Below are 26,522 nucleotides of genomic sequence, written 5' to 3'. Positions count from 1 at the left end.
TCAAACATGATAGCTTTATTAAGATATGCTTAATATACTAAAATTCATCTGTTTAAGTGTGCAATTAATTTTTAGTAGATTTATAGTTATGCAACTGTTGCCACAATCTGATAATAGGAAATTTCCACCACCAAAACCAAAATCAAATAAAAAAACCCCAAAACTCTCTTGCCTCTTTGTAGTCACTACTCATTCCCATTCCCATCCCCAGGTGAACCAATTATCTAATACAATAAGATTAGTTAATATAATAAAACTGATCTGTGTTCTGTCTCTGTAAATTAATCTTCTTTGAATGTTTCATTTTAATTAATTGCTTGTGGAAATATGGAGCCACTTTGGAAGACATCTTGGCAATTCTTTTTTTTTTTTAAGAATTTAACCTTTATTTTTTATGTGGTGCCAAGGATCGAACACAGTGCCTCACCTGTGCTAGGCAAGCACTCTATCACTGAGCTACTGAACATTTCATTTTAATTAGAATCATATAATACATATGTGACTTTAGTGTCTGGATTCTTTTACTTAGGGTAATATTTTTGTGGTTCAGCCATGTTACAGCATATATCCATACTTCAGTCATTAAGGATTAATAATATTCCTTTATATGGCATACCACATTTTGTTTATTCACTCTCCTACTGATGGACATTTGTGTCATTTCTAGTTTTTGGCTATTATGTTATTATGATTTTTTTACAAGTCTGTGGACACATTTTAATTTCTCTTAGTTAGATATATAGGAATGGAATTGGTGGGTCATAATTGACTTTGTTTTAACCCAAAATAAGAATGGGGTCTTAAATTCTTTTGAACTCAAGTGACAGGATTAACTAGTCAATAAGTAGAATATCTCTTGATGCTGGAAAGGTAAGAACACATATACTATGAAAGCAGTAGTCCATGGAGGTAAAAGATGATAAAAGGAAGAAGTAAATTAGTTATTTTCTGAGAAGGAACAGTTAAAGGGAAAGTTAAGAGGAAGAACATTGTATAGTGACCCTGGGAAGAAAAATAATTTACTTCAAAGGTATAACTTCTACTTTTTATGCAAACTCATATATGTGGGATTATTAAATATATTAAAAATGCCTATAAAATTTTCAATGGTCTGAGTTTGGTCGTGCATGCATGTAATCTATGGAGGCTGAGGCAGGAGGATCACAAGTTGGAGGCCAGTATCAGCAAATTTTTTTTTTAAATAGAAAGAATTGGGATATAGCTCAGTGATAGAGCACCCGGGGTTCAATTCCCAGTATCCCCAAAAAATGCAAATGGGAAAGTTTTAAAAAAATATAAGTTTTTTGACTATCAAAGATTTTCTGAGAAAGGTAATTATTTATATTTCTTGTTACAGTAGCTGTATGTGTGTGTAAAATACACTGAAAGGCAATGACCCCCACCCCCAGTGTAATATTAATATTACCCTCAGGGTAATATTAAACAGGGTTATATTAAAAAATATTAAAATTAATATTAAATATTGTGAAATGCCTAGAATTTTGTACCATTACCACTAACCTTCAGTGTTGAGGATTTACAATGTTGTCTTTGATTTGCATTTTTCCTCTATAGTTCCTTAGACATTTGTGTGGATTTTAATTTTCATGTAAGAGGCAAGTACAAATGTCATCCTGGACATTTTTAGAAGTTGTTTTCCTAGTAAATCTGAGGGTGATGCTTATTGAAGAAAACTCTTATCTTTTCTTTACCATTTCCACTTGACCTGAATTTGGCATTTTTTCAAGAGGCAAATAAGTCAAGATTATATGTGGGTGACATACACTGCCTATGCTGGGCTGTTGTATCTAACAACATTTTGTAAGAAGGAACTATAATGACGATGACATGTTTATTTTAGAGGTTGAGTAAACTTGCTCAACTTTTATGAGGAAACAAAAGACCCTGAGAAGCCAGTTTCAGAATTTCAGTAATCAAGAACACTCAATGAAAGTAGGAATCACTAGTCAGTCCCAGGAGCAGTAGTGCAGGCCTGTAATCCCAGCAACTTGACTTGGGAGGCTGGGGCAGGAAAATAGCAAGTTTGAGGTCAGTCTCCTCAATTTAGCAAGACCGTCTCAAAAATTAACAACAGCAGCAACAAGGCATTGGAAAGTGTTCCAGTAGGGACTTGTGAAGAAAGTCGTGGTACAGAGTCTTGCTACTAAGTATAGAAATGTTCCCTTTTTCTGTAATCATGAGAGTTAAATTCACCACCAAGGATCGTACTTTCCTGCTCATCCCTCGGGTCTTTGACTTTCCCCTTGTGACTGCCCTTCTTCGTGTGCCCTCACCACCGTTTCCCCCAGGACAGTATGAACTGGTGCACTTGTACTTACACACAGTACCTTGCCAGACTCTGCCTCCGGAATTAAATTTGCACCGCCTTCCTCCCTAGTTCCCGGGGGCAGGCTCTAGGCACCCAGCCGGGTCCGGCTCGGCCCCACCCCTCTCTCGGGTTGGCTGCGGGGCGACCGGCTGGCTCCTCCGCTCGGGATTGGCTGTTCAGGGAAGGCGCGTCTCCCACCTCGGGATAGGTCGCCGGCCGAGGCGTCTATCCCAGGCGGTGCTGGGGGCATTTCCGGACTAAGATGGCTGCAGTGCGAGTACTGAGGAACTGGAGCCGCGGTGCTGGGCGGCTGGTAAGCAGGTGGGGGTGGACCTGAGGCCGGGAAGGAGTGACTCGTTCCGAGGCATCCGGGGCTGGCGTGTTACATTCTCCTGCGATAGCCACGCGGACCGGGCACGCGTGGTGGACAGGTGGAGGGACGCATGCCAGGGGAGGGCAGAAAAGGTGGCGATGCGACAGGTCTGGAAACCCACTACCTCCCTTTACGTGAACGAGCTTCTACTGCGATTCGGTCGTCCTCCTACGGTGTCTACTGAAGCCCAGCTACCCTTTCATCTGCTGCCCTTTCCTTAAGCACTTTCTAGGTGCTAGGCATTAAGATAGGCGCTGGGGATGCAGAGATTTTTTTTTTTTTTTTCATTAGTTTATTGAGCACCCATGGAGTGCCAGACACCGTAGTAAGATCCCCGACCTCGGGAAATTTACCGGTTAAGCAAAGAGCATCACCACAGAGTCCTTACCCTTCGGGAACTGAGAGTCTTGAAATTCACTCTCTTCGCTCCTTTGTACCACCACCTCTCCTGCTAAAGACTCTCTTTAGCAGACCTTTGACAGCAGGCACTGACACATCCTAGTAATGATACTGTTTTACCCTATTTGCGCAACTGTTTTCTTTTTGAGCTCCTGTTTCCTGCAGCGATCGACTCATGATCTTACAAAATCGAATTTAAGAGTCTGCTGTGAACCAGGTACTCTTCTCAACACTGGGGATGCAAATAAGTCAGGCAACATCCTTTCCTCCCAGAGATTGCAACTTTGTGGTGAAGAACAGAGAGGGAGACAGATGTAGAACCTAAGCAATTACAAATTGTTATAAGGAAGGCGGTGATGGCAAATGCAAGAAGCTACAGGGACACACAGGAGTGGATATTTTTAGAGCACTTGGGCGTCAGAGAGGAGTCCCTACCAAATACTGAATAACACAACATAAGTAGAAGATAACCAGGAGAAGAATGCTCTTAGCAGCACCTAGTAGGTGGTGGCAGCCCTTCTTTTGAGAGCTTTCCATTCGTGGCTTCTGTGACCCGTTTCCCAGTATTCCTCCTACATCATTGGCCATTTTGTTCCAATCTCTTTCCCCCACCCAGCTTTTAAATACAATTATGTGCTACATAATGACATTTTGCAGTCCATATATATGACAATGGAGTGCACGTACAAATGTGTAACCACAAATCCCACCATTATGTACAACTATAATGCACCAATAAAAAAATGTGGAAAAAAAAAAAAACAAGAAGGGGTGAAATCAGGCAATGGTGTTAGGATCACTAGATAACCATATGCAAATGAATGAGGTTGAACACTTACCTCATACCACATTGTAAAAATTAAGTCAAAATGAATCAAGGAGCTGAGTGTGGTGGCTCCCTCCTATAATCCCAGTAACTTGGGTGGCTGAGGCAGGAGGATGATGAGTTCATAGCCAGCCTCAGGAATTTAGCAAGGCCCTATGCAATTTACCAAGACCCTGCCTCAAAATAAAAATTAAAAAGGACTGGAGATGAGTCTCAGTGGTTGAGCACCTCTGAGTTCAATTCCTGGTACCAAAAAAAAAAAAAAAAAAAAAAAAAATCAAGGCCTAAATGTAAGAGCTAATACTATAAGACTCTTAGAAGAAAATGTAGAGGTTAATAATCATGACTATAGATGTGGGGGATATATCTTAGATATGATACCATAAGCATAAGCATCAGGAGAAAAAGTAGATCAGTTGGATTTATCAAAATTTAAACCTTTGCACTTCAAAAGACATCATTAAAAAAGACAACCCATAGGCATGGGGTTGTGGCACTCGCCTAGCATGTGTGAGGCACTAAATTCGAGCCTCAGCACCACATAAAAATAAAATAAAGGTATTGTGTCCACCTATAACTAAAAAATAAATGTTTTTTAAAAAGACTACAAAATGGGAATATATATATATATATATATATATATATATATATATATATACACACACACATACAAATCATTTACCTGATAAGACCTTATCCCATATGCATGGAATGTATAAAGAACTGTCACAACTCAATAATTTAAAAAAAAAATCTAACTTAAAAAGTAAAATAAATATAATATATATATCAGCATATATATATATATATATATATATATATATATATATATATAAGCTGGAAATTTCCTGTTGGCTTGTGTTTTTACTATACTTTCTCTGTGTTCACTGATGCATTGAGAAACACAAATACCTTTGTGTTACAGTTGCCTGCAATATTTAGTACAGTCACATACTTTACAAATTTGTAGCATAAGAGATATAGGCTATTTACTGGTAAGCCATTTGGTTTGTATAAGAATACTTGAAGATGATCCCACAGAAGAGATCACCTAATCAGGCATTTCTCAGAACATGTACCTGTCATCAAGTGATTAGGACTCTTGATGTTTTGTTTCCTTTTTTTATAATGGGGATTGAAACTAGAGGTGCTTTACTGATTGAGCTACATTCCCTAGCCTTGTTTATGTTTAATTTTGAGACAGGGTCTCACTCAGTTGCTAGGGCAGTCCTTGAATTTGCAGTCCTCCTGCATCAGCCTCTCAAGTTCCTGGGATTACAGGCATGTACCACCATGCCTTGCTGACTTTTGGTGTTTCTAAGGTCTTTAAGTTTGGCCCTCTGCACTTTTCTCACTTCCTAGTTAACTCATCCACTTTGGATTTAGTTACCATCTATGTTGGTGATTCCTAAAGTTCTTCAATCTTCCCGTCATGTCTACTCAAGACCCACATCATTGTCCAAGAAATTTTCATTTGCATGTATATGAGGTGTTTGTCAAGTGCAGATAATAAAAACCCATCAAACAAGCAGGAAATTAAGTATCTGAGTATATAGAGCATCCTAAAATTAGAGGTCAGCTGACACTGATAAAGTGGTCCAGCATCATCAGAGTTCAGCAGTTCATTTGACTTTTCCTTCAGGGTCACAAGAGAGCTACTACAATCCTGCCCCCTGCCCCTGCTCCCTACTCACCCCAGTACTGGGGATTGAATCCAGGGACATTCTACCACTGAGATACTTCTAAGCCCTTTCCTAATTTTTATTTTGAGACAGGCTGGCCTCTAACTTGCAATCCTCTTGCCTCAGCCTCCCCAGTAGCTGGAATTTCCGGTGTACACCACTGCATCCAGCATACAACTTCTTACTCAGAATTCAAGACAGGAAAGAGGAAGAATTGGTACCAGGTCAACTGACTAGAACCATGTTACATGGCCATATTAGCACAACAGTGGAAAAGCTAGCTTTTAGTCATCTCATGTGTGCCATAATATCTTAGACACATCAAACTTGAGGCTGTAGAACAAAATCCTCAAACCTGTTTCTCATCATTCTAGCCTGTAACTCTCACTGAAGAAATCTGGTCACTATTCTCTGCCCCACCTGTACTGCAGGTGTCCTGGTCCTAACTAACTGGACATTTTTGCCTCTGATCTGTGCCTTTCCAATCTGTTCTCCATAGTTGTAGCCAGGGTGATCTTATCAAGTAAGGCACATATTTGGTAATGTTATTTTCTTATTTAAGACTGTCCTCAACAAAATGTCCAAAATTCAGATAACTGAAGAAATGTATGATCTGGATCTTTTTAATTGCTAAGGCTTCATTCCTTATTAAAAATCTACCCATCCTGCCAGGCATGGTGGCACATGCCTGTAATCCCAGCAGTTCGGGAGGCTGAGGCAGGAGGATCGTGAGTTCAAAGCCAGCCTCAGCAATGGTGAGGCACTAGGCAACTCAGTGAGACCCTGTCTTTAAATAAAATACAAAATAGGGCTGGGGATGTGGCTCAGTGGTTGAGTGCCCCTGAGTTCAATCCCCATACCAAAAATAAATAAAAATCTACCCATTCCCTTGCCAGGTGCAGTGGCACACACTTGTAATCTCTGGAGGCTGAGGCAGGAGGGACTAAAGTTGGAGACCAGCCTCAGCAACTTAGTGAAACTCTATCTCAAAATGAAAAATGAAAAGAGCTGGGGATCTGACTCAATGGTAAAGCACCTCCAGATTTAGTCTCTAGTACCAAAAAAAAAAAAAAAAAGCCAAACTCTGACACTTCCCCCACCTTTGTGCACACTAAGAATGCTATTAAACTACTTGAGTTAACCAATTAACACACCTCTGTTTCATACCTTTGTACTTGTATTCCCTCTGATTTTACAAAGACTTTTGCCTTAATCCCCACGGCCTTATCTGCAACACGCTTCATCTACTGAGTTACTCCTTCTCATCCCTCCGGTCTTGCTTCAAGATTACTTTCTCCAACTGGGCTCCCTTCCTTTGGGTTCCTTTAACATACTCTATTTCCTCCATTGTAGTACTGTGTTAGTACCTGTTTGTCTTTATCTTTCACTCTACATTTCCTAAGGGAAATAATTATTTCCAAGTGCCTAGCCCATTGTAAATATTCATAAATCAATATTTGTTGAAGGACTCAGTAAAGAACAGTTATTGCTTTTAATGTTTTATAAAAAGTTGTAAGCAACAAGAGCCCTTATCACCCATAATAAATTATCCAGATGCAGGTGGTCTTATCATGTCATGTTTCACATTTCCCCAGGACATAATGCCTTTGACTCTTAATTACCTTAGCCATGTTATATTGGATTTTTCTATGATGTCTGCTTCCTGTGGAACAGAAAAAGTAACTTGAATGTAGGGACTACTTACTGTGCCCTACTTAGTTTTGAGTTGCATAGTCCAACACAGTGTCTTACTTTGGGTATGTTCAACAGTTGCCTGTTGAGGTATTATTTATTTCCGTACTATGCTAATCTGCTAAACCTTTTCATCTCCCTCTGTTTTTGTATTTTAGTTGTAGGTGTGGAATTATTAATAATTACCTTGAGTTAATAGGTATAAACTGGTTTGCCTCAGGCAAGTTGGGACAAATAGTCTCTAGAGAGTTAGATGTACTGAAGCGTTGTCAATAGGTGAATTAAGAATAGCCTTCACTGGAGACTGAAATTGAACAAACTAATTTCCATGCATGTGTGTTGATGTTAAAATGAACCCAACTATTTTTTAAAAATAGAATGCACTAATAAAAGCATATAAAATAATAAAAAAAGAATTGTCTTAAATATAAAATATATAAAACTGGTAAGCTGTATAAGCATGCCCTTTTATTTTTTTCAGGATAGGGAATACTGTATTGTTTTTGCTTTAAAAACATATTATTATGAAACATTTTAAACACGTGCCAAAGTGAAAAGGATAATGCAGTGATTTCAGTAAGTTCATCTCTCAGCTTCAACCACAATCAGCCTTGTTCAGTCTCTTTTCCACCAAGTATGTTTAACTCCTCATTTCACAGAGTTTCAGAAAAGTCTCAAGAATAGAACCAGGAACATTCATAAACCCTCTGCCTTGGTCCCTCGCTGCTGATGGATTGTTTTCTTCCTCTCTTGTCTTGTTTCTCCTTTCCCCCTCTATCTACCAATAATTTATTACTCTTTTGCTTTGAAATGATTTAATGTACATTTCCAATGTCACCTCAGCATAATCATCAAGAAATTGATGTTGATGTAGCACTGCTAGCCTCAACTTTGCCTATTGTGTGCGTTATGAGCTTTATATTAAATTTAAACAAATCTGGTTCGGGATAACATGTTGCACCTAGTTGTCACCTCCCTCCAAATTTCTTGAATCTCAGTTGTTCATTGACTTTCAAGGCATGCCTTTCTAAATTGGACATTTAAAGCCTTATGCTTAATGTACTCGTCTATTCTAGTGGGGGGAAATGTCTTCTCTAGCTTGAAAAATATTTTTTTCCCTCTTTTCTGTGCCTTTTAGTCCATCTATCCAGCAACTTCACAAATATTTTTGGTATTTTTATGGTGCTGGGGATGGAACCCAGGGTCTTTTGCATGCTTTACCTCGGAACTACAACCCTAGCCTTAGACTTCTTTTCATATTCATTTAGTAGCTATTAATCACATAATGTCTGTGCACTTCTATTGCATGTTTTTCCCCCATTATTAATCACTTCAGTCAGGAGTCTTGTTTCATGTCTCAGATACTATGATAGTTTCTTGAACCATTCTCTCCAGGCTTTACCTGTTGTGAGCTATTTAATAAACTATTCCTACATTAATTTCCTAATCCTTTTTCTTGAGTAGCCCATGATACATAAGTTCAAACTTTTATCCCGACATTTACAGTAACCAACATTTTGGTCCTTGAGCTATCCTCTGCTTTCTTTTTATGAATTTGATCAAGCTACTCGCTGCCCCAGCAGACATGCTAGGCAAATTGCTGCTGTTTATGCTGTTGCCTCTGCCATAAAATTGCCTTTCTGCTGTTTTATTATCTATACTTATTATGCCACGCTCAACTTAAATCTTCCTTCAAGAAGCCTTCCCACATTAACTAATCTGGAAAGGAAAAAAAAATCTACATATTTATAAATAAACAACACTTGATTGCCTATAACTTATTTTTTTTTTAAGAGAGAGAGAGAATTTTTTAATATTTATTTTTTAGTTTTCGGCAGACACAACATCTTTGTTTGTATGTGGTGCTGAGGATCGAACCCGGGACGCACACATGCCAGGCGAGCGCGCTACCGCTTGAGCCACATCCCCAGCCCCTATAACTTCTTATTATAAAAACTTAAGACAGATTCAAGGCCAGCCTCATCAACTTAATGAAACCCAGACTCAAAATAAAAATAGAAAGGATTGGTGAAGTGGTGGTTGATAAACTGTCCTTGAGTTCATTCCCCAGTACCAAAAAAAAAAAAAAAAAAGAGAGAGAGAGCATACATGCCTTTATGGGGGCGGGGAGGTAATTCCAGCAACTTGGGAAGCTGAGGCAGGAGGATCGAAAGCTCAAGACCAACCTCAGCAACTTAGCAAGGCCCCAAGCAACTTAGTGAGACCCTATCTCAAAATAAGAAATAAAAAGGCTGTGGATGTAGCCCAGTGGTTGAGCACCCCTGGGTTAAATCCGTGCTAACATACACACACACAAATTTAAAGTTATGTTAAAGTAAACATTATATATTGATGATGCTTTCATATTTATAATTAAGAATCTTATTTATTTTTATGAAAAATACTATAAAATAAAAAATTAGGTTTAATTAAAGAAAAAATTCATTTAAATTCATAAACGATTTTTTACTTTGATTTCCAAGTTGTTACTGATTTCTGAAAGCAAAGAAAAACAAGTATAATTTTAAATCATTCCTAAAACAAGTATAATTTTAAATCATGCATCTCTACTTTAAAAAGCTCATCCAAAATCCACCAATCTTTATTATATCTACATTTTTTTCTGTTAATGTTAAGGAAAGATAAAGCCTAACTAAAATAATTAAAATCTATAGGTTAAAACTCAGCAGCCACTATGCTTGGCAATATGCCTTTTCATATTTCCCATGGAAATAGGACTTCAGCTTTTTTCTGAGTGGAGATTTTGGTATCATAATGAAGTAAAGTTTGCCTCTTGGTCACAGTACTGGTTCCTTAGGTAGGGTGGGTTGTAGAATATTATTTCTGGGAGAAGAAACTTTAAGGAGATTTATTAGAAACACAACTTTATATTAGGGCTCAGGAACAAAATGGGAGACAGTCTGCATCCTGCTTTCTCAGGCTGCCCTTGCTTACATGATAACTTAAGCATGCCTACAAGCTGATGTGTTTCTTTTTTCTTTTTTTTTTTTTTTCTTTTTTTAATTAGCTACACATGACATTACAATGCTCTTGGCAATTCATACATTTGAATCGGGGTATAATTTCTCATTTTTCTGATTGTACAGATTGCAGAATCACATTGGTCATAGAGTCACCTATATACATACAGCAATCATAATGTCTATTCTATTCTGCTGCCCTTCGTATCCCCCCTTCCACTCTACTCCCCTCCCATCACTTCTCTCTGTCCAATCTAATGTGACACACTTTTTTTTTTCTTTTTCTCCTCACAACATCATACACGTATTCTGTATAACGATGAGGGTCTCCTTCCATCTTCCGTGCAACTCCACTTCTCCCTCCTTTTCCCTCTGATATGTTTATATAGAATATATTAGGGGTTTTTTTGTTTTTTTTTTTAGAATATATTGTTAACATTTCTTTAAGGAATTTGGGGAAAATCAGAAATATATGAACAAATCTAATTCTGAGGATATAATATTACTAAACAAAAGGATAACAAAATGCTCTCTTTATACTAGAGTTTTGAGTTCTTTTGATTTCTTGGACAAAAGTACTTAAGAAAGTAAGCACTCTTGCCAGGCATGGTGGTACTTGGCTGTAATCTCAATAGCTTAGAAGGCTGAGGCAGAAGGATCGAGAGTTCAAAGCCAGCTTCAGAAATTTAGCGAGAGGGCAACTCAGTGAGACCCTGTCTCTAAATAAAATACAAAAAAGAGCTGGGGAATATGGCTTAGTGGTTAAGTAGTGCCCCTAAATTTAATCCCCAGTACCAAAAATAAAAGAAAGAAAGTAACCACTTTTCATAAACTTTATTGTCCCTGTTGCTAATTTTCTGGTTTCTGTCTAGATGTAAATCATAATGATGGTTCTGCTTTTTTAAATAGAATTGAAATTCAGTATATACTTTAAGAGATAAGGCATTAAGATAATTAATAAACACTTTTTGTTGTTTTCTCATTTGTAGATTTGTGTTCGCTATTTTCAAACATGTAGTAATGTTCATATTTTGAAGCCAAAATGTGTGTGTTTCTTCGGTTATCCTTCATTCAAGTATAGTCATCCACATCAGTTGCTGAAAACAACTGCTGGTAAGTATGATCTCAATGTAGCTAATATACAAAATAATGCTAAATACCTCACCAGTATTTTTTTCTTTTAACTTTTCTTTTTTTTAGTAATTGAAGAGTTACCATAGTAAAAAAGAATTAAGACCATATTTCTAGCTTGGCTGTCCCCACATCTTTTCATTTTCTTTTTTCTCTCCTCACCCCCATTCTTTCCTTTATGCGCTGTTGTTATGCTCGAATTCGGGACCCCCAAAGACCACCAGAGATCCAAGATCGATGCAAGCAGCAAAGAGGTGTTTATTGCGAGCTAGCTCGGTCCTCCGCATGCACACACAGCAACTGGTGATGCTGAGAGGCCCCGAGCCCAGGGTTTGCAGCAGTTTTATACATTCTTTGGAGAGGGCAGGGACTTCACATACATCATAGCATCCCTTAGCAAATCATCACACACCGCGGGAAAATCAAATAACAACTCTAAAACATGATTAGCACATTCACTGGCGGGAACAAGTTGGGTAGGGGTGATTGGTCAGTACAAAAGGGGTATTCATTTGAACTGATTAGTTTGAGCCAAGAGGGGTGTACGTGCTGAACTACATGGTTTCCCAACTTGTTATCAACCACCATAAACCACTGGCATCCCAGGTATTTCCCTGTCTCATGCTGATTGGTGGCTGCTAGGGGGCTGCTATGGATCCCCACCTAGCCTGACTGAGTCAGGGACACCTGGAGCAGCAGATCTCTCCTGTTATTTGTAGATAAACAACTCAGCAGGGTGGGAATGTGCTTAGGAGTGCTCTGTGGGTCTTTCCAAGGACTAAGGTATGTCCCTTCCTTGGACAGGCTTTGCTCTGAGATAGAGGCTGGTTTTTCACTGTGTCTTCCTAATTTGGGAATTGGTTGGTTGGGACTATTGAGGCTTTATCATCTTCTGACTCATCTAAGTGCAGTAGTTAGCACTGACATTGATTGATCGTCTCAATCAAGCTATCTTCTAATAGAGGCATCTTAATATCTGTGAGTGTGTGTGTGTGTGTCTCGGGAATTGAACCCAGGTCCTTGTGCATGCGAGGCAAGCACTCTATCAACTGAGCTATATCCCCAGCCCCTGTGTCTTTTATACACACTGTAATATTGTTTTTTGGACAAATACTTAATCTGTTGTGCTATGTTATGTGATGGTGTGGTGAAATCTGCATGACATACTCCTAAGTAGAAAGTTCCCTAGCTTTTGGCATTTACATTCCTTTTCCCCAACTTTTTCTACCTTCTGTAAAGACATTGAGGACTTAAATATTAGATTTTGCAAGGGCACAAGAACTTTTTTGATGTTCTATTGATAACCCTGACAAAGAACCCCTGACTTTTTATTATATAATTAAACTTTTGATAGATAAATTGAGCCTTAGTGTAGTGAAAAATAGGGGAATTCAGACTGGGGTCAGAGCTCAGTGGTAGAGCACTTGCCTGACATGTGTGAAGCACAGGATTCGAGTCTCAGCACCGCATGTAAATAAATAAAGATCCACTGACAACTAAAAAAATTTAAAAATAGGAGAATTCCAGGCAGACCCCACTCTTCCATGCTTTTTATATGTCATCTTACACCATGACATATAAGACATGTAAGACATACAAAGCATGTAAACCTTACCTCCACCACTTTTTTTGTTAAAATATGTATACATATATTTTTTTTAATAGTGCTAGAGGTTGAACCCAGAAACTCACACATACTAGGCAAACACTCTACTAATGAGCTACTCACCCAGCCAAGATTTCTGTTGTTTTAAGTTGATCTTTTTTCATTACTTCCAGACAAAGCAGAGGTCATTCAAGCAGAAACTCCAGCTTCCTACTCCAGCCTCTAAACACTTATCTTGAGCTTTGCATTCCTCAATCCACCAATTCCAGGCTATGTCTCCTGATTTATCATTTATACTAACTGTGTAACTTATAACAAGTTATGTAATTTTTCTCAATGTCATCATCTGGAAAATGGGAGTGATCCAAGTATTTAATTCATAGTATTGTTGTGGGAATTCATTTATTCAACAACAGGTATTGCTAATCACCTGCTGTGTGCCAAGGCTGCTCTAGGTGGACATATCAGTAAACTAAACAAAGATTCTTATACTTGGATGGATTAAATACATTTAAAAATGTAAAGAATTTGGTACCTATTTCTCTTGATACTCATTCTCTCTCTTTTTTCCTTTTGAGATGGGTCTTGTTATATTGAGTAGCTGATCTCAAACTCTTGGTCTCAACTTACGCTTCTGCTTTGACTTCTCAAGTGGCCAAGGATACAGGTGTGTGCCACCACACCCAGCTGCATATTCTCTTTTACAGGTCCTCTTCCTCTGCTTCACTCTTAAATTTCAGTTTTTCACGGAAACCCATCCTTCTTACACCCCATCTATGCTCATGCCTTTAACTCTCACCTGTACTCATTGAACATTTTAGAATCTGTATCTGTAGCTCAGACATATCACCAATTTGCTGGCTGAAGATCTCCATTCCAGGATCCCATATATAACTCAAATTCCCCAAATTCAGTCTTCTACAAATTTCTTATTATTCCTGCATTCCTAACTCAATAAGTAGTTAAGTTGGAAACCTAGAATCACCCCGACTCCTTGTTTTGCATCAAATCTCACCCAAGCATACCAATTTTATTTTGACTTTTCTGGTACTTGACTGTATCCAGGCATGCTCTACCACTGAACTACATCTCCAGCCCCCCTTTTTTTTGTGTGTGTGTGTGTGTATATATACTTACATATATACATACATATATATATATAATATATATATATATATATGGTTGTAGTTGGACAAATATCTTTATTTTTATTTATTCATTGTTTTTATGTGGTGCTGAGGATCGAACCAAGGGCCTCGAACATGCTAGACGAACACTCTACCACTGAGCCACTGCCCCAGCCCTTTTTATTTTTTGAGACAGAATCTTGCTGATTTGCTGAGGCTGGCCTCAAACTTGCAGTCCTCCTGCATCAGCCTCCGGGTTTCTGGAATTACAGGCATGTGCCACCATGCCCATCAAACTTACCAATTTGACATCTTTCCTGTTTCTTAAATGATTCCGTTTTAGACAGCTTTGAAAAATATATAAGCTCCTGCTTTCTCTGCCTTATTTTGCCTCTGCTATTTTCTCCCAACCCTACCCACCATGCTCTTGCCAGAGGTGTTTGGTCTAAAATTATAGACATAAAGTCACATGTCTGATATTATAAATGGGACTCTATATCAGTTAATTATTATTGAATAACAAACCACCCTGCAACTTAGTGGCTTAGAGCAACAGTGATTGATTATTCCTCAGGATTCTTTGAGTTGGTTCTTCTGCTGGTTTCACTAATGTGACTGTATTTATCTAGAGGATCAGCAGTCCTAGGGGGGAGATCCAGGAGGGTCACACTCATGTGCCTGGCTATTGGGCACCTCATTTCTCCTCCACAAAGTCTCCAATGATCTACATCAGCTTCCTTACACAGGGACCTTAGGACATAATTCCAAAAGGGAGAAGGCAGAAACTGTGAGGACCCATGAGATCTAGTCTCCTGAAATTGCATGATTTCATTTCTGCTACACTACATTAGTCAAAATAAGTCAGAGGCCAACATAGATTTAAGAAGTGGCAAAAAAAGACTCTACCTCTTAACATGAGCAATTACAAAGAAGTTATGACTGTATGAATTACTACTGACTCCTAATGACCTTTAAGATAAAGTTTTATTACAACCCCTTAGCAGGGCACATAAAGCGTTTCTGTGTCTGGGCTAATTTCTTGCCACATACTCCATCTTTAGCTATATAGGACTGTTTGTTATTTCCTAACCATGCCATGCAGTATCATATTTCTATGCTCTTGCTGTTCCTTATATATATATTGCTTTATAAGAAGTGCCATAGTGTATTTACTCTTCATTTTTTTGAAAGACTGACTTCCAGTTCTTCATTTTAACTCTATAGTAACTATTCTTCTGTTCAAATATTTTTTTTTTAAAGAGAGAGAGAGAGAATTTTTAATATTTATTTTTTAGTTTTTGGCAGACACAACATCTTTGTTTGTATGTGGTGCTGAGGATCGAACCCGGGTCGCACGCTTGCCAGGCGAGCGCGCTACTGCTTGAGCCACATCCCCAGCCCCTGTTCAAATCTTTGTATACCTTTCTAATTAGTTTCTTGGGGGAAAAAGTCCTAAATATGGAATTATTTATTGATAATTGAAAGATGTGGATTTATTTTTAAAGTTTTTGATACTTAATGCCTGTACCTTTTTAAAAGAAGCAGCAGACTGTGAGAGGGCCCTAAATTAGAAAGGAAACAAGAGATACCTCCACATCAAAAGTGTATTTTAATGCCAGGCATGGTAGTACACACCTATAATCCCAGCAGCCCAGGAGGCTGAGATATGAGGATTGCAAGTTCAAAGCAGCCTCAGCAACTTAGTGAGGCACTAAGCAAGTAATAAAACTCTGTCTCAAAATAAAAAAAGGGCTGGGGGTGTGGCTCAGTGGTTAAGTGTCCTTGGATTCAATCCACAGTGTTAAAAAAGGTGTGTGGGGGGCAGGGCAGGAGTGGGTATTAAGAAGGGGATAGAAAATGACAAGAGGAAAGAGAAGTCTTAGGGAATAAGGTGGTGCAGCAGGATTTGAAAATGTAAGAATTTTCCATGAAGTGCCTGATTTTTAGCCATAAAGACTGAGCATAATTACATGAAGTCAAAAGAGATCTGAGAGTAGGCCACTAGTGGTTATTGTAGCTGCATAACATAAAACAAGGAGATACAGCTGAGTCTCTCTTTGTATCTGTTCCATTGTCTATTCATTACTATTGTTTCATAATCTTACTAATTTGGCTAGGCCTGGTAGTGCATGTCTGTAATGTCAATGATTATAGGCTGAGGTAGGAGGATTGCAATTTCATAGCCAGCCTCAGCAAATTAGTGAAGTCCTAAATAACTTAGCAAGATCCTGTCTTAAATAAAAAAGATTGGGAATATAGTGGTTAAACACTCCTGATTTTATTCCCTATTACAAAACAAAACAAAACAAATTTTTAAAAACTCACTGATTTATTAGTAGGACTTACTATAGCCCTGTAAAAGAACATTATTTTGAAATTTGGAAAAATTTGGGTTCTGTGGCAGCGTCAGGATTCTGTGTTATGGGTAGCTTAGATTAATCTTAATGATTGTGAATAATGATTCATGCTTTTAAAAATTATAAAATGATGTTTTTCTGTCTGTAAGATGGAATAGTTTCTGCCTCTGAGGATATTTTCTAATTTTAGATGTAAAAGCATTTATGGGTAATAAGTACACATTTAATGAGAATATTTCTTTTTTCTTTAAAGCTCTACATGGACAAGTTGTTCAGTTCAAACTTTCAGACATTGGAGAAGGGATTAGAGAAGTAACTGTTAAAGAATGGTAAGTTAATCTGAAAGAACATCTAAGTAAATGGTAAAACTCATTTGAGTACAAATAAGTAGGAATCAGTTTAAACTGAGAAACTTCTTTATATGACCTATAATGCCTTTTTAAAAAATTAATAAGGTAGATGGGCTGGGATTGTGACTCAGTGACAAAGTGCTTGCCTTGCACATGTGAGGCACTGGGTTCAATCCTCAGCACCACATAAAAATGAATAAACAGAATAAAGATACTATGTTCATGTATAACTAGGAAAATTTTTTTAAAAAATTAATAAAGTAGAGTTACTTTGTGTTGACAATATACTGGTGACAGAATTTATCATACATCAAGACATTTTATTTGTTGTGATTAATTAATGATTATTTCCTCTTTGGGGCAGGGTGGGGAGTTTCCAGGGATTGGAAGAGGGGCACTTAACCACTGAGCAACGTCCCCAGGCCTTTTTATTTTGTGTTTTGAGACAGGGTCTCACCAAGTTGATGAGGCTGGCTTTGAATTGGCAGTTAGTTTCCTATCTCAGACTACTGAGTTGCTGGGATTACAGGTGTGCACCACCACACCGAGCAATTATTCCTTCATTTTGTATGTGTGTGTGGAAGGTATTCCCTGCCTTTTAAAAACTCCTTTCGCTGTCCTTCTCTTACTGTAGTTAAGAAAGAGGAATTTACCTTTTTGAGGGAGGGCACTGGGCACTTTGGCACATCTCCAGACTTTTTCTTTCTTTCTTTTTTTTTTCTTTTGAATAAGGAGATTACTATCTTGCTAAGTTGCTTAGGGGCTCGATAAATTACTAAGACTGGATTTGAACTTGCAATCCTCTTGCCTCAGCCTCCTGAGCCACTAGGATTATAGGTGTGTGCCACTGTGCCCAACTAAGAGGAATTAACTTCTAAATTAATATAAGACCACATGGTCTTCTTTTGGATTTTTTTTTTTTTTTTTTTTGGCAATGCTGGAGATTGAATCCAGGGACTCCCTCATTGTAGGAAGCACTCTACCACTGAGCTACATCCCCAGTCTAGGACTGTAGGTTTATTTGTTTTTTAGTTATACATGGACACAATATCTTTATTTTGTTTATTTATCTTAATGTGATGATGAGGATCGAACCCAGTGTCTCACATGTTCTAGGCAAGGGTTCTACCACTGAGCTACAACCCCAGCCCAGGACCATATATTTGTTTGTTTGTTTTTAAATTTTTTTTTAGCTATAGATGGACATAATATTTTTATTTTGTTTATTTTATTTTTATGTGGTGCTAAGGATCGAACCCAGTGCCTCACATGGGCAAGGCAAGCACTCTGCCACTGAGCTACAACCTCAGCCCCCCATATGTTTTTAAAAGCATTTAATGTGGCCAAGCATGGTGACAAATACTTGTAATTCCAGCTACCTGGGAGGCTGAGGCAGGAGGATCACAAGTTCAAGGTAGCCTGTGCAACTTAGTGAAAACCTGTCTCAAAATAAAAAATGAAAAGGTTTGGAGATACAGCTCAGTGGTAGAGTACTCCTAGTTTCAATCTGCAGTACACCCAAGTTAAGTGAATAAATAAAAGTATTTATATGTATGAACTTATAATTTCCATCTAAACTCTTTTAAAACATCATCTTGTAGTTGAAGTTTTCTTAACCATTCTGAAAATGACTGTAGTATGAATACTCAACATTACCTAACACAATTTCTCTATATGTTTAGAAAAGATTAAAATATTTTGCTAAAAGTCTTATTTAAAGAAAAATCCCTTTAAAAAAGGGTAAAAAAAAAAAAAAAACTGGGGGCTGGCGTTGTGGCTCAATGGTAGAGTGCTTGCCTAGCATATGAGGCACCAGGTTTGATTTGCAGCATGGCATATAAATAAATAAAAAATAAAGATCCATCAACAACTAAAAAAACAAACAAAATAGTAAAAAATTGTTGACTATCTTATTCACCCTCTATTCTTTTTCTTTTTTGACCCTCTGGAAAAGTTACAACCAGGAATGTTAGGAGTAGGGTGGTAGGCAGGTGGGGGTAGCTCAGTGATAGAACATGTGCTTAGCATGCATAAGGCCTAGCACCAAAACAAAACAAAACAAAACAAAAACTCAAAAAAAATCATACCACCTCTGGGTACTGAACTAAATCTTTTAAAGGTTTTTAGAAATAGCAGGATGAGTAAATAGATTTTTTCCCACACCATAGTTTTACACTGTTAAAGAGACTTTTTAAGGATCTGATTCAGCCACCTGAACTTCTTTTCCTGTACTTCTTAGCATTGTTGCTTTGTGACTTAGAACAGAATTATAATAATAGAAACAATTCTTATTGTTATGTCTTTAGTGGTATCATGAGATTGTGAGATGAGCAACAAACTCGAAATGAAAAAAGCCTGACTTTGAAACCCCTTAGCTTCTTACCTGTGACTCACTTGTTCTGAGTCCCTGTCTGACCATAAAATGAGAGTAACAGTACTGGCTGTGCCTACTCATAGCAGTCATTGAAAGGAACAAAGGATGCAATGGTTAAAATTATATCCTTTCAAATCTGCAAAGGATTATATACAGGAAGGTTTGGGAGGTGGGTACCAGGAATTGAACTCAGGGGCACTCAACCACTGAGCCACATCCTCAGCCCTATTATGTATTTGACTTAGAGGCAGGGTCTCACTGAGCTGCTTAGTGCCTACTTTTGCTGAGGCTGGCTTTGATCTTGCAACCCTCCCGCCTCAGCTTCCCAAGCTGCTGGGATTACAGGGGAAGGTTTCTATTTTATCTTCAAATGTAAAGCTTAACTTTTCTGAGTATTGGATTCTTGGTTGGCATCTATTTTCTTTCAGAGCTTGGTAATGTTATTCCAGGACCTCCTAGCATTGAGGGTCTAGGTTGAGAAAGTAGCTGAGGTCTGAACTGTTTTCCCTCTATATGTAATCTGATATATTTCTCTTGGAGCCTTTAAAATTCTGTCCTTATTTTGTATGTAAGGCATTTCCATTATAATGTGCCTTGGTATGGGTCTGTTGTAATTTTGTACATTTGTGGTCCTGTAAGCCTCTTATATTTATTTTTCCATTTCATTTTTTTAAGTTTGGAAAATTTTCTGATATTATTTCATTGAAGATTGTGCATTCCTTTGGTTTGTATCTCTAAACCTTCATCTATCCCAATAAGTATTGAATTTGATCTTTTCATGTTATCCCATAGTTCTTGGAAGTTCTGTTTATGGTTTCTTAACATCTTCTCTCCATGATCAACTCTATTTTCAAAATTATGTATTTTGTCTTCATTGCCTGAGGTTATATCTTCCAAGTGATCTAGTCTGTTGGTGATTCTTTCTATTGAATTTTTTTTTTTTTTTTTTTGGTACCAGAGATTGAACTCAGGGAAAATCAACCACTGAACTACATCCCCAACCCTATTTTGTATTTTATTTAGAGACAAGGTCTCACTGAGTTGCTTAGTGCCTCTCCTTTGCTGAGGCTGTATTTGAACTTGATTCTCCTGGCTCAGCCTCCCAGGCTGCTGGGATTACAGGTGTGTGCCACCATGCCTGGCTCTATTTAATTTTTAATTTGGTTTATTGTTTACTTCATTTCAAGGATTTCTGCTTGTTCCCCACTCCCCACCCCCAGAATATGCCTCTTTGTTGAAGTGATCTTTCACTTCCTATGTTTTCTCTCTGATTTCATTTCTTAAACTGTCCTTTACTTCACAGATCAGTTTAACTATGTACATTCTAAACTCCTTCTCTGACATTTCTTCCACACAGTGGTGTCAGTGGATTTTGTATTGGAGTATCTTGATTTGTTTGGGGCAATCTGTCCCCTTGCTTTTTCATGTTGTTTGTGTGTCTACCCATCTAACAGAATGAATCTGAGTCAGTAGTTTCTACCCTATGTACTTATTGTGTCCCTGAAGGTTTTCAGTACCTCACTGTTTAGGGGGAGACAAATAATAACAACAACCAATGCAAGCAATATACAGTATTAAACCAAATAGTTCCTACTGTGATGTCTACAATGTTAATTATCACAATATTTATTGTGATTTCTGTTTAGAACTGATATGATCAGTTATTGCCAACAATGAAAATAGCAAGTTTGCAAAAGGGTTTATAATTTCAAATGGTGGCTAGGGAGAGAACAGAAGTGATATAGAATGTGATGATTCTGAGGGAGGAGAAGACAAGAAGTAAAAAAATTAAAAGACAAAGAGAAAACAATAGAGATTGACTGTTAACAGAAAAAAAGAGAATCAAGGGGAACAGGTAGGAGAAAGAATTATATATATATAAAAGTAAAAATTTTTTAAAAATTAAAAATAAAAGTAAAATAATACAAAACTAAAATACTAATCAAACATCCTAGTTCACAAAAAAACTAATCCATGAAAAATAACTGGCTTCAAAAATGCTAGAAATGAGAAAAAAGACAAATATGAATACATATAAGAATCCATGTACCATTAAGGTCACAATTAAACAGAGAAAAAGATCATGATAAAAAGTCAAAGAATTCTTTCCGTTGAAGTTCAAAATATTCTCAGTTTCTCTCTTCAGCAGTTTTCAGTGGGGTCATCTGGAGCCTGATTCTCCACCCTCTGAATTGCCAGAGAGAGAGAGAGGTAATCCTGTAGTCTGAATTCCTATAGGCAAGAGTGTGACAAGAAAGTTTAACCCAAGGCTTTCTCAGAGGTGTTTGCATTTCAAAGTTAGGTCCTTGAAAAACTCTTTCCCAGGCACTGATTTTTACAGAGAGCATCTTTGGGGGTTATTTTTGTAAAACCTGGCCTGAGTTGAGAGCCGAGAAGAGTAGAAAAAAAACCACTGTTTTATGGACTACTGTAGATTGTGAACCTCTTAGCCCCTCCTGCTACACACTGGGTATAAAGTTCTAAAACTTTCTGAACTCCGCATTCAGGGGGATTGATTAATTGTAGCGAAAGTTTTCCCCTCTGAACCTGGCTGCAGCCAATCAACCTGCTTCTGCTGATTCTTCCGTATCCAGCCTCTGTCCAGCCCCAGCCTCGTCTGTCTTATAACATGCTCACGGAGGACCTCTCTGGCTCGTGCTTCTAGCCAGGCTGTGGCAGTGGCTGTGCCACTGGGGATTTCTTCCCTATCTTATCATATCCAACCTCCTGAGTCCTCATTCTGCTTTGAATCTCCAATTTTAAATTCCAGTAAAGTCCCCCCACTTTTTTTGTTCACCTACCTTGCTAAGAAAGCTGCCTCTGTGCTTTCTTGGTTTCACTCCATGGAGCAGCCAGGAAAGCAACTTCCTCTATTCCACCATCTTGAAAAGGCCCCTCTCCATTTACATTTTGATACTTTATTTTCAGAACCAGGACTACTCTTTCTAGATTTTTTAAATTTTTTTTTAATTTCTAAATTTCTGTCTCTTATTATTTCTTTAGATTCATATGTTTAGTATAGGGTACAAGGCTCTTGGAACAGGAAGTCATTTAATTCCTAATGAAAATGTAATAGTTCTTTAAATGAGAAATCATTTGATTTGTTTTTAAGAAATTCTTAAAGAAATATTAAGAGCTTTCTTGAATTGGATAATTTCTTATACATGTATGTGGTTTTTCTTATGTTGTTTTCAACATACTCTGTTTTAGTAGTTTGATTATGATGTATCTAGGTGTAGCTGTCCTTGAACTTATTCTTCTTGGAGTTTGTTAAGCTTTTTACATGTGTACATTAATGTTTTTCTTCAAATCTGGGATATTTTTGGCTGCTATTTCTATAAATGTTTATTTTGCCCCTTTGTCTCTTTTCTCCTGAAATGCCAATGTATATGTTAACATACTTGATGATTGTGTCTCATAAGTCTCTAAGGTTCTGTTCATTTTTCTTCCTTCTTTTTTCTTTTCATTCCTCAGATGGAAATTTTCATTTGACCTTTCTTCAAATTAGCCAGTTTTTTCTTCTGCTGACAAGAATCTATTGTTGAGCCCTACTGGTGAAGTTTCATTTTATTCATTGTAATCTTCAACTCCAGAATTTGGTGTGTTTTTTCATGTATATATTTCTATCACATTATTGATATTCTCTACTTGGTGAGAAATCATTTTCTCATCCTTCCCTCTAATTTTTTAGACATGATTTCTTTTAGTTCTTTGAATATTTCTTTAATGATTGATTTAACTTTTAATTGATGATTTAAAGTCTTGCCTTGTAAGTCCAACATTTGTGCTTCCTCAAGGATGGTTTCTATTGACCACATTTTTTGTTTTCCTGTGTATAGGGCCATACTTTTTTGTTTCTTTGCATGTCTTATAATTTTTTGATTGAAAACTGGATATTTTAGATACAGTATTGTGGCATATCTAGAAATCAGATCCCACCTCCCCAGACTTTTGCTTTGGTGGGATGGGGCAGGGCTGGGAGACTGCTCTCTGCTTAGTGACTTTCCTAGACTGATTTTATAAAGTCTGTATTCCCTTTCATGTGTGGCCACTGAAATCTGTACTCAGTTAACTTGGTGGATCATTAGAAAGTGACTTGCTTAAGTATCTAGAAGCAGTAAGTCTTCATCCCTTTGCCAAGGAGTTCTTTATGCAGGTTGTACTTGCCTTCAGTCCTCTAGCACTTTACAACATTTTCTTAGCCTTTATTTCTTGCTTGCACAGGGCCTCAGGGTCAACCTGAGGTGTTCTCTCTGTTCTGTTAATCATGAACACTGCCCTACACATTTCATGGCTCCAGATCCCTTTGAATATGTCAGAGCTTTACAAAGCCTCCTATGGACATCTCATTCCCCAGGTCGACTTCCTTGTGAGATCTCTGGCCAATCTTTGGTCCCAGTTTCTATCATTCCTTTAACCAACTGAGATTTTAAACAACCTTTGCTGATGGTTTTCAGCAAACACTCTGAGGTTAGACTTTTTTTCCCAGCAAAGGGAACTCTTGAATTGTGTGAGTGCAACATTTTCAGTTAGCTGCCAGACAAGTCAAATAGTGACAGTTTTTTGGAGGTATGATTTTTTATGGAGTTCCAAACCTCGTCTGTGAAGTTGCTGATATTTAAGGCTACCAATGATATAGGGAAATGAGGATAAGAATAGGGCAAGTTCGAATGCCATAGAACTCACTATTTTTAATGAGAATCAGTCATTTTTCTTAAATAAGTATCTCTCAGCTTTTGTAAGCTTTTTTTTTTTTAATATTTATTTTTTAGTTTTCGGCAGACACAACATCTTTGTTTTTATGTGGTGCTGAGGATCGAACCTCGGCCGCACGCATGCCAGGCGAGCGCACTACCGCTTGAGCCACATCCCCAACCCAGCTTTTTTTTTTTTTTTTTTTTAATTACCAAAATTTTAAAAAGTTAATTTTTAAAGATGAAAGATTTTTGTCAGTGTACTTGTTGTTTACTTGGCGGAACAGATTTTTGGAGGTTGTTACTCTGACATTCTGGAAATAAAAATTATCTGTATGTGCTTTTTTTCCAGTTTATTTATTTATTTAATAATAAAATAATGAAAATAATAATAGTTAATTGTTTATGAACACAATATCTTTTTATTTTTATTTGTTTATTTTTATGTGGTGCTGAGGATTGAACCTAAGGCCTCACACATATGAGGCAAGTGCTTTACCACTGAGCTACAACCCCAGCCCCTATATATGCTTTTAAAATTAAGTGTTTATGTCATGATTGATGTTTTAGCAAAGGACTGAAAACTGATTAAGACACAAAGGCAGGCATTAAGAATGGATTAATTATTATTTTGAAGAATTGATGGTAGCCAGAAATAAGCCAGACACATCAAGAGTAGTATTAGAATTTACATGTAGCATTTCAGGCTTGGACCCATTCTCCTCGTTCTGCTTGCTAAGAACATGTAATGAACATTGTAAAGCATATGAAAAATGAAAAATAGACTGGTATACAAGGACAAGCTAAAATAGTTGTAGAAAGGAAAACTGAGAAAAGTCATACCTGAAATGCAAAAACTAAGCCAGGCATGGTTGAGCTAGAGAATCATGTGTTGTAGCCCAGCATGGGCAACATAGTAAGACATTTTTTTTCTGGCGTGGATACCTGGAATTGAACTCAGTGTCAGTCAACCACTGAGCCACATCCCCAGCCTAGTTTATATTTTATTTGAAGACAGGGGCTTACTGAATTGCTTAGCTCCTAGCTTTTGCTGAGGCTGGCTTTGAACTTGCCATCCTCCTGCCTCAGCTTCCTGAGCCGCTGGGATTACAGGCGTGCGACACTGTGCCCAGCCATAGTGAGCCTCCTGTCTCAAAAATTAATTAATTGCCATTTGACCTAGCTATCCCACTCCTGGGTTTTTACCTAAAGGACTTACAATCAGCATACTACAGTAATGCAGCTATGTCTATGTTTATAGCAGCTCAATTCACAATAGCTAAAATATGGAACCAACCTAGGTGTCCTTCAATAGATGAATGGATAAAGAAAATGTGATATATATATTTCAATAGAATATTTGTCAGAGTCCAGCTCCAACAGGGGGTCTCAGGAGACGAACGGATGGTGAGGAGTCGGCGAAAGGGGGGTGGAGAAGCAACACAGACACCAAAGTGAAGGTGCCGAATCCCAATCTTTACTTGTGAAGTTGACCATATATACTTTTCATTTTGGCAGGCTCACATGTTTTTTCCTTCATACTTAATGGTCATATGAGAAATCGCAACTATACTTATTAAAGGAATACAAAAACAAACCAGCCCATTCCCAGAAACATACTGCGCTCCTCCAGAGGATGGACGCCTTGCGCCATCCACCTCAGTAGGGCCTTGCCATTGCCTGAGTCAGGGGAGGGGTGCAGCAAATATTATTCAGCTTTAAAGAAGAATGAAGTTATGGCATTTGCCAGTAAATGGATGGAATTTGAGAGTATCATGCTAAGCGAAATAAGCCAATCCCCCTCAAAACCAAAGACTGAATGTTTTCTGTAATATGCAGATGCTAATTCACAATAAGGGGGGTGGGGCACTAGAAAAGAATAGTGTTACCATAGATTAGGTAGAGGGAAGTGAAGGGAGGGGAGGGAGGGGATGTGAAGATACAAAGGATAGGAGAACGAAACAGACATTATTACTTTATGTATATATGTGACTGCATGACCAATGTGATTCTACAACATGTACACTCAGAAAAATAAGAAATTATATCCCATCTATGTATGATATATCAAAGTGCATAAATGCATTCTACTGTCATGTATAACTAATTAAAACAAATTTAAAAATTAAAAAATAATTAATTGACTAATTAGTTATTTCACAAAACTAATTGAAGACAATTTGTTTACTTAGTTCTAGAAATAATAAGCATTCCTTAAAGTTTTAAAAAGACTAACATAAGTTTAGTATCCATTATCCTAAATGCTTGAGACCAAAATTAATTCAGATTTTTGAGTTTTTTATATATTAGAATACTTGTATAGACTTTACACCCTTGGTCTGAAAGTCCAAAATCCTAAAGGATCCAAAATTTGAAAATTTTTAAGCAACATGTCAACTCTTACAATGTTTCAGGTTTTAGATTTTTAAGATTAGAATGCTTAACTTATAACATAGTAAAGAGAAAATTTCACTTTAAAAATACATTTTTTAACTTTTTTTTTCCCAAGAAATGGGTCAGGTAGAAAATCTGGAAGTTTAATTATACTATGGATTTATGGGTATTGATCCATAAGTGGTTAAATATTAGAAACTTTAATAT

The 26,522-nt window shown here is 37.5% G+C and overlaps 2 protein-coding genes across 3 annotated transcripts in view; one reads left to right on the top strand and one right to left on the bottom strand.

The window, feature by feature from the left end:
* The window catches only part of Rtca (RNA 3'-terminal phosphate cyclase), an 82,504-nt gene that overhangs the window by 32,015 nt on the left and 23,967 nt on the right, over positions 1-26,522 (bottom strand). The window lies entirely within an intron of this gene.
* Dbt (dihydrolipoamide branched chain transacylase E2) overlaps positions 2,539-26,522 on the top strand; it is a 49,305-nt gene continuing 25,321 nt past the window's right edge. Inside the window, exons 1-3 of the mRNA XM_027943124.2 lie at positions 2,539-2,642; positions 11,272-11,395; positions 16,757-16,832. Coding sequence (XP_027798925.1) covers positions 2,592-2,642; positions 11,272-11,395; positions 16,757-16,832 — 251 coding nt within the window. The 5' untranslated portion in view covers positions 2,539-2,591. The remainder of the gene's footprint in view (positions 2,643-11,271; positions 11,396-16,756; positions 16,833-26,522) is intronic.

Source organism: Marmota flaviventris, chromosome 10 (genome assembly GCF_047511675.1).
Source record: "Marmota flaviventris isolate mMarFla1 chromosome 10, mMarFla1.hap1, whole genome shotgun sequence".
Classification (NCBI taxonomy): Eukaryota; Metazoa; Chordata; class Mammalia; order Rodentia; family Sciuridae; genus Marmota; species Marmota flaviventris.
This window is presented reverse-complemented; position numbering and strand designations above follow the sequence as displayed.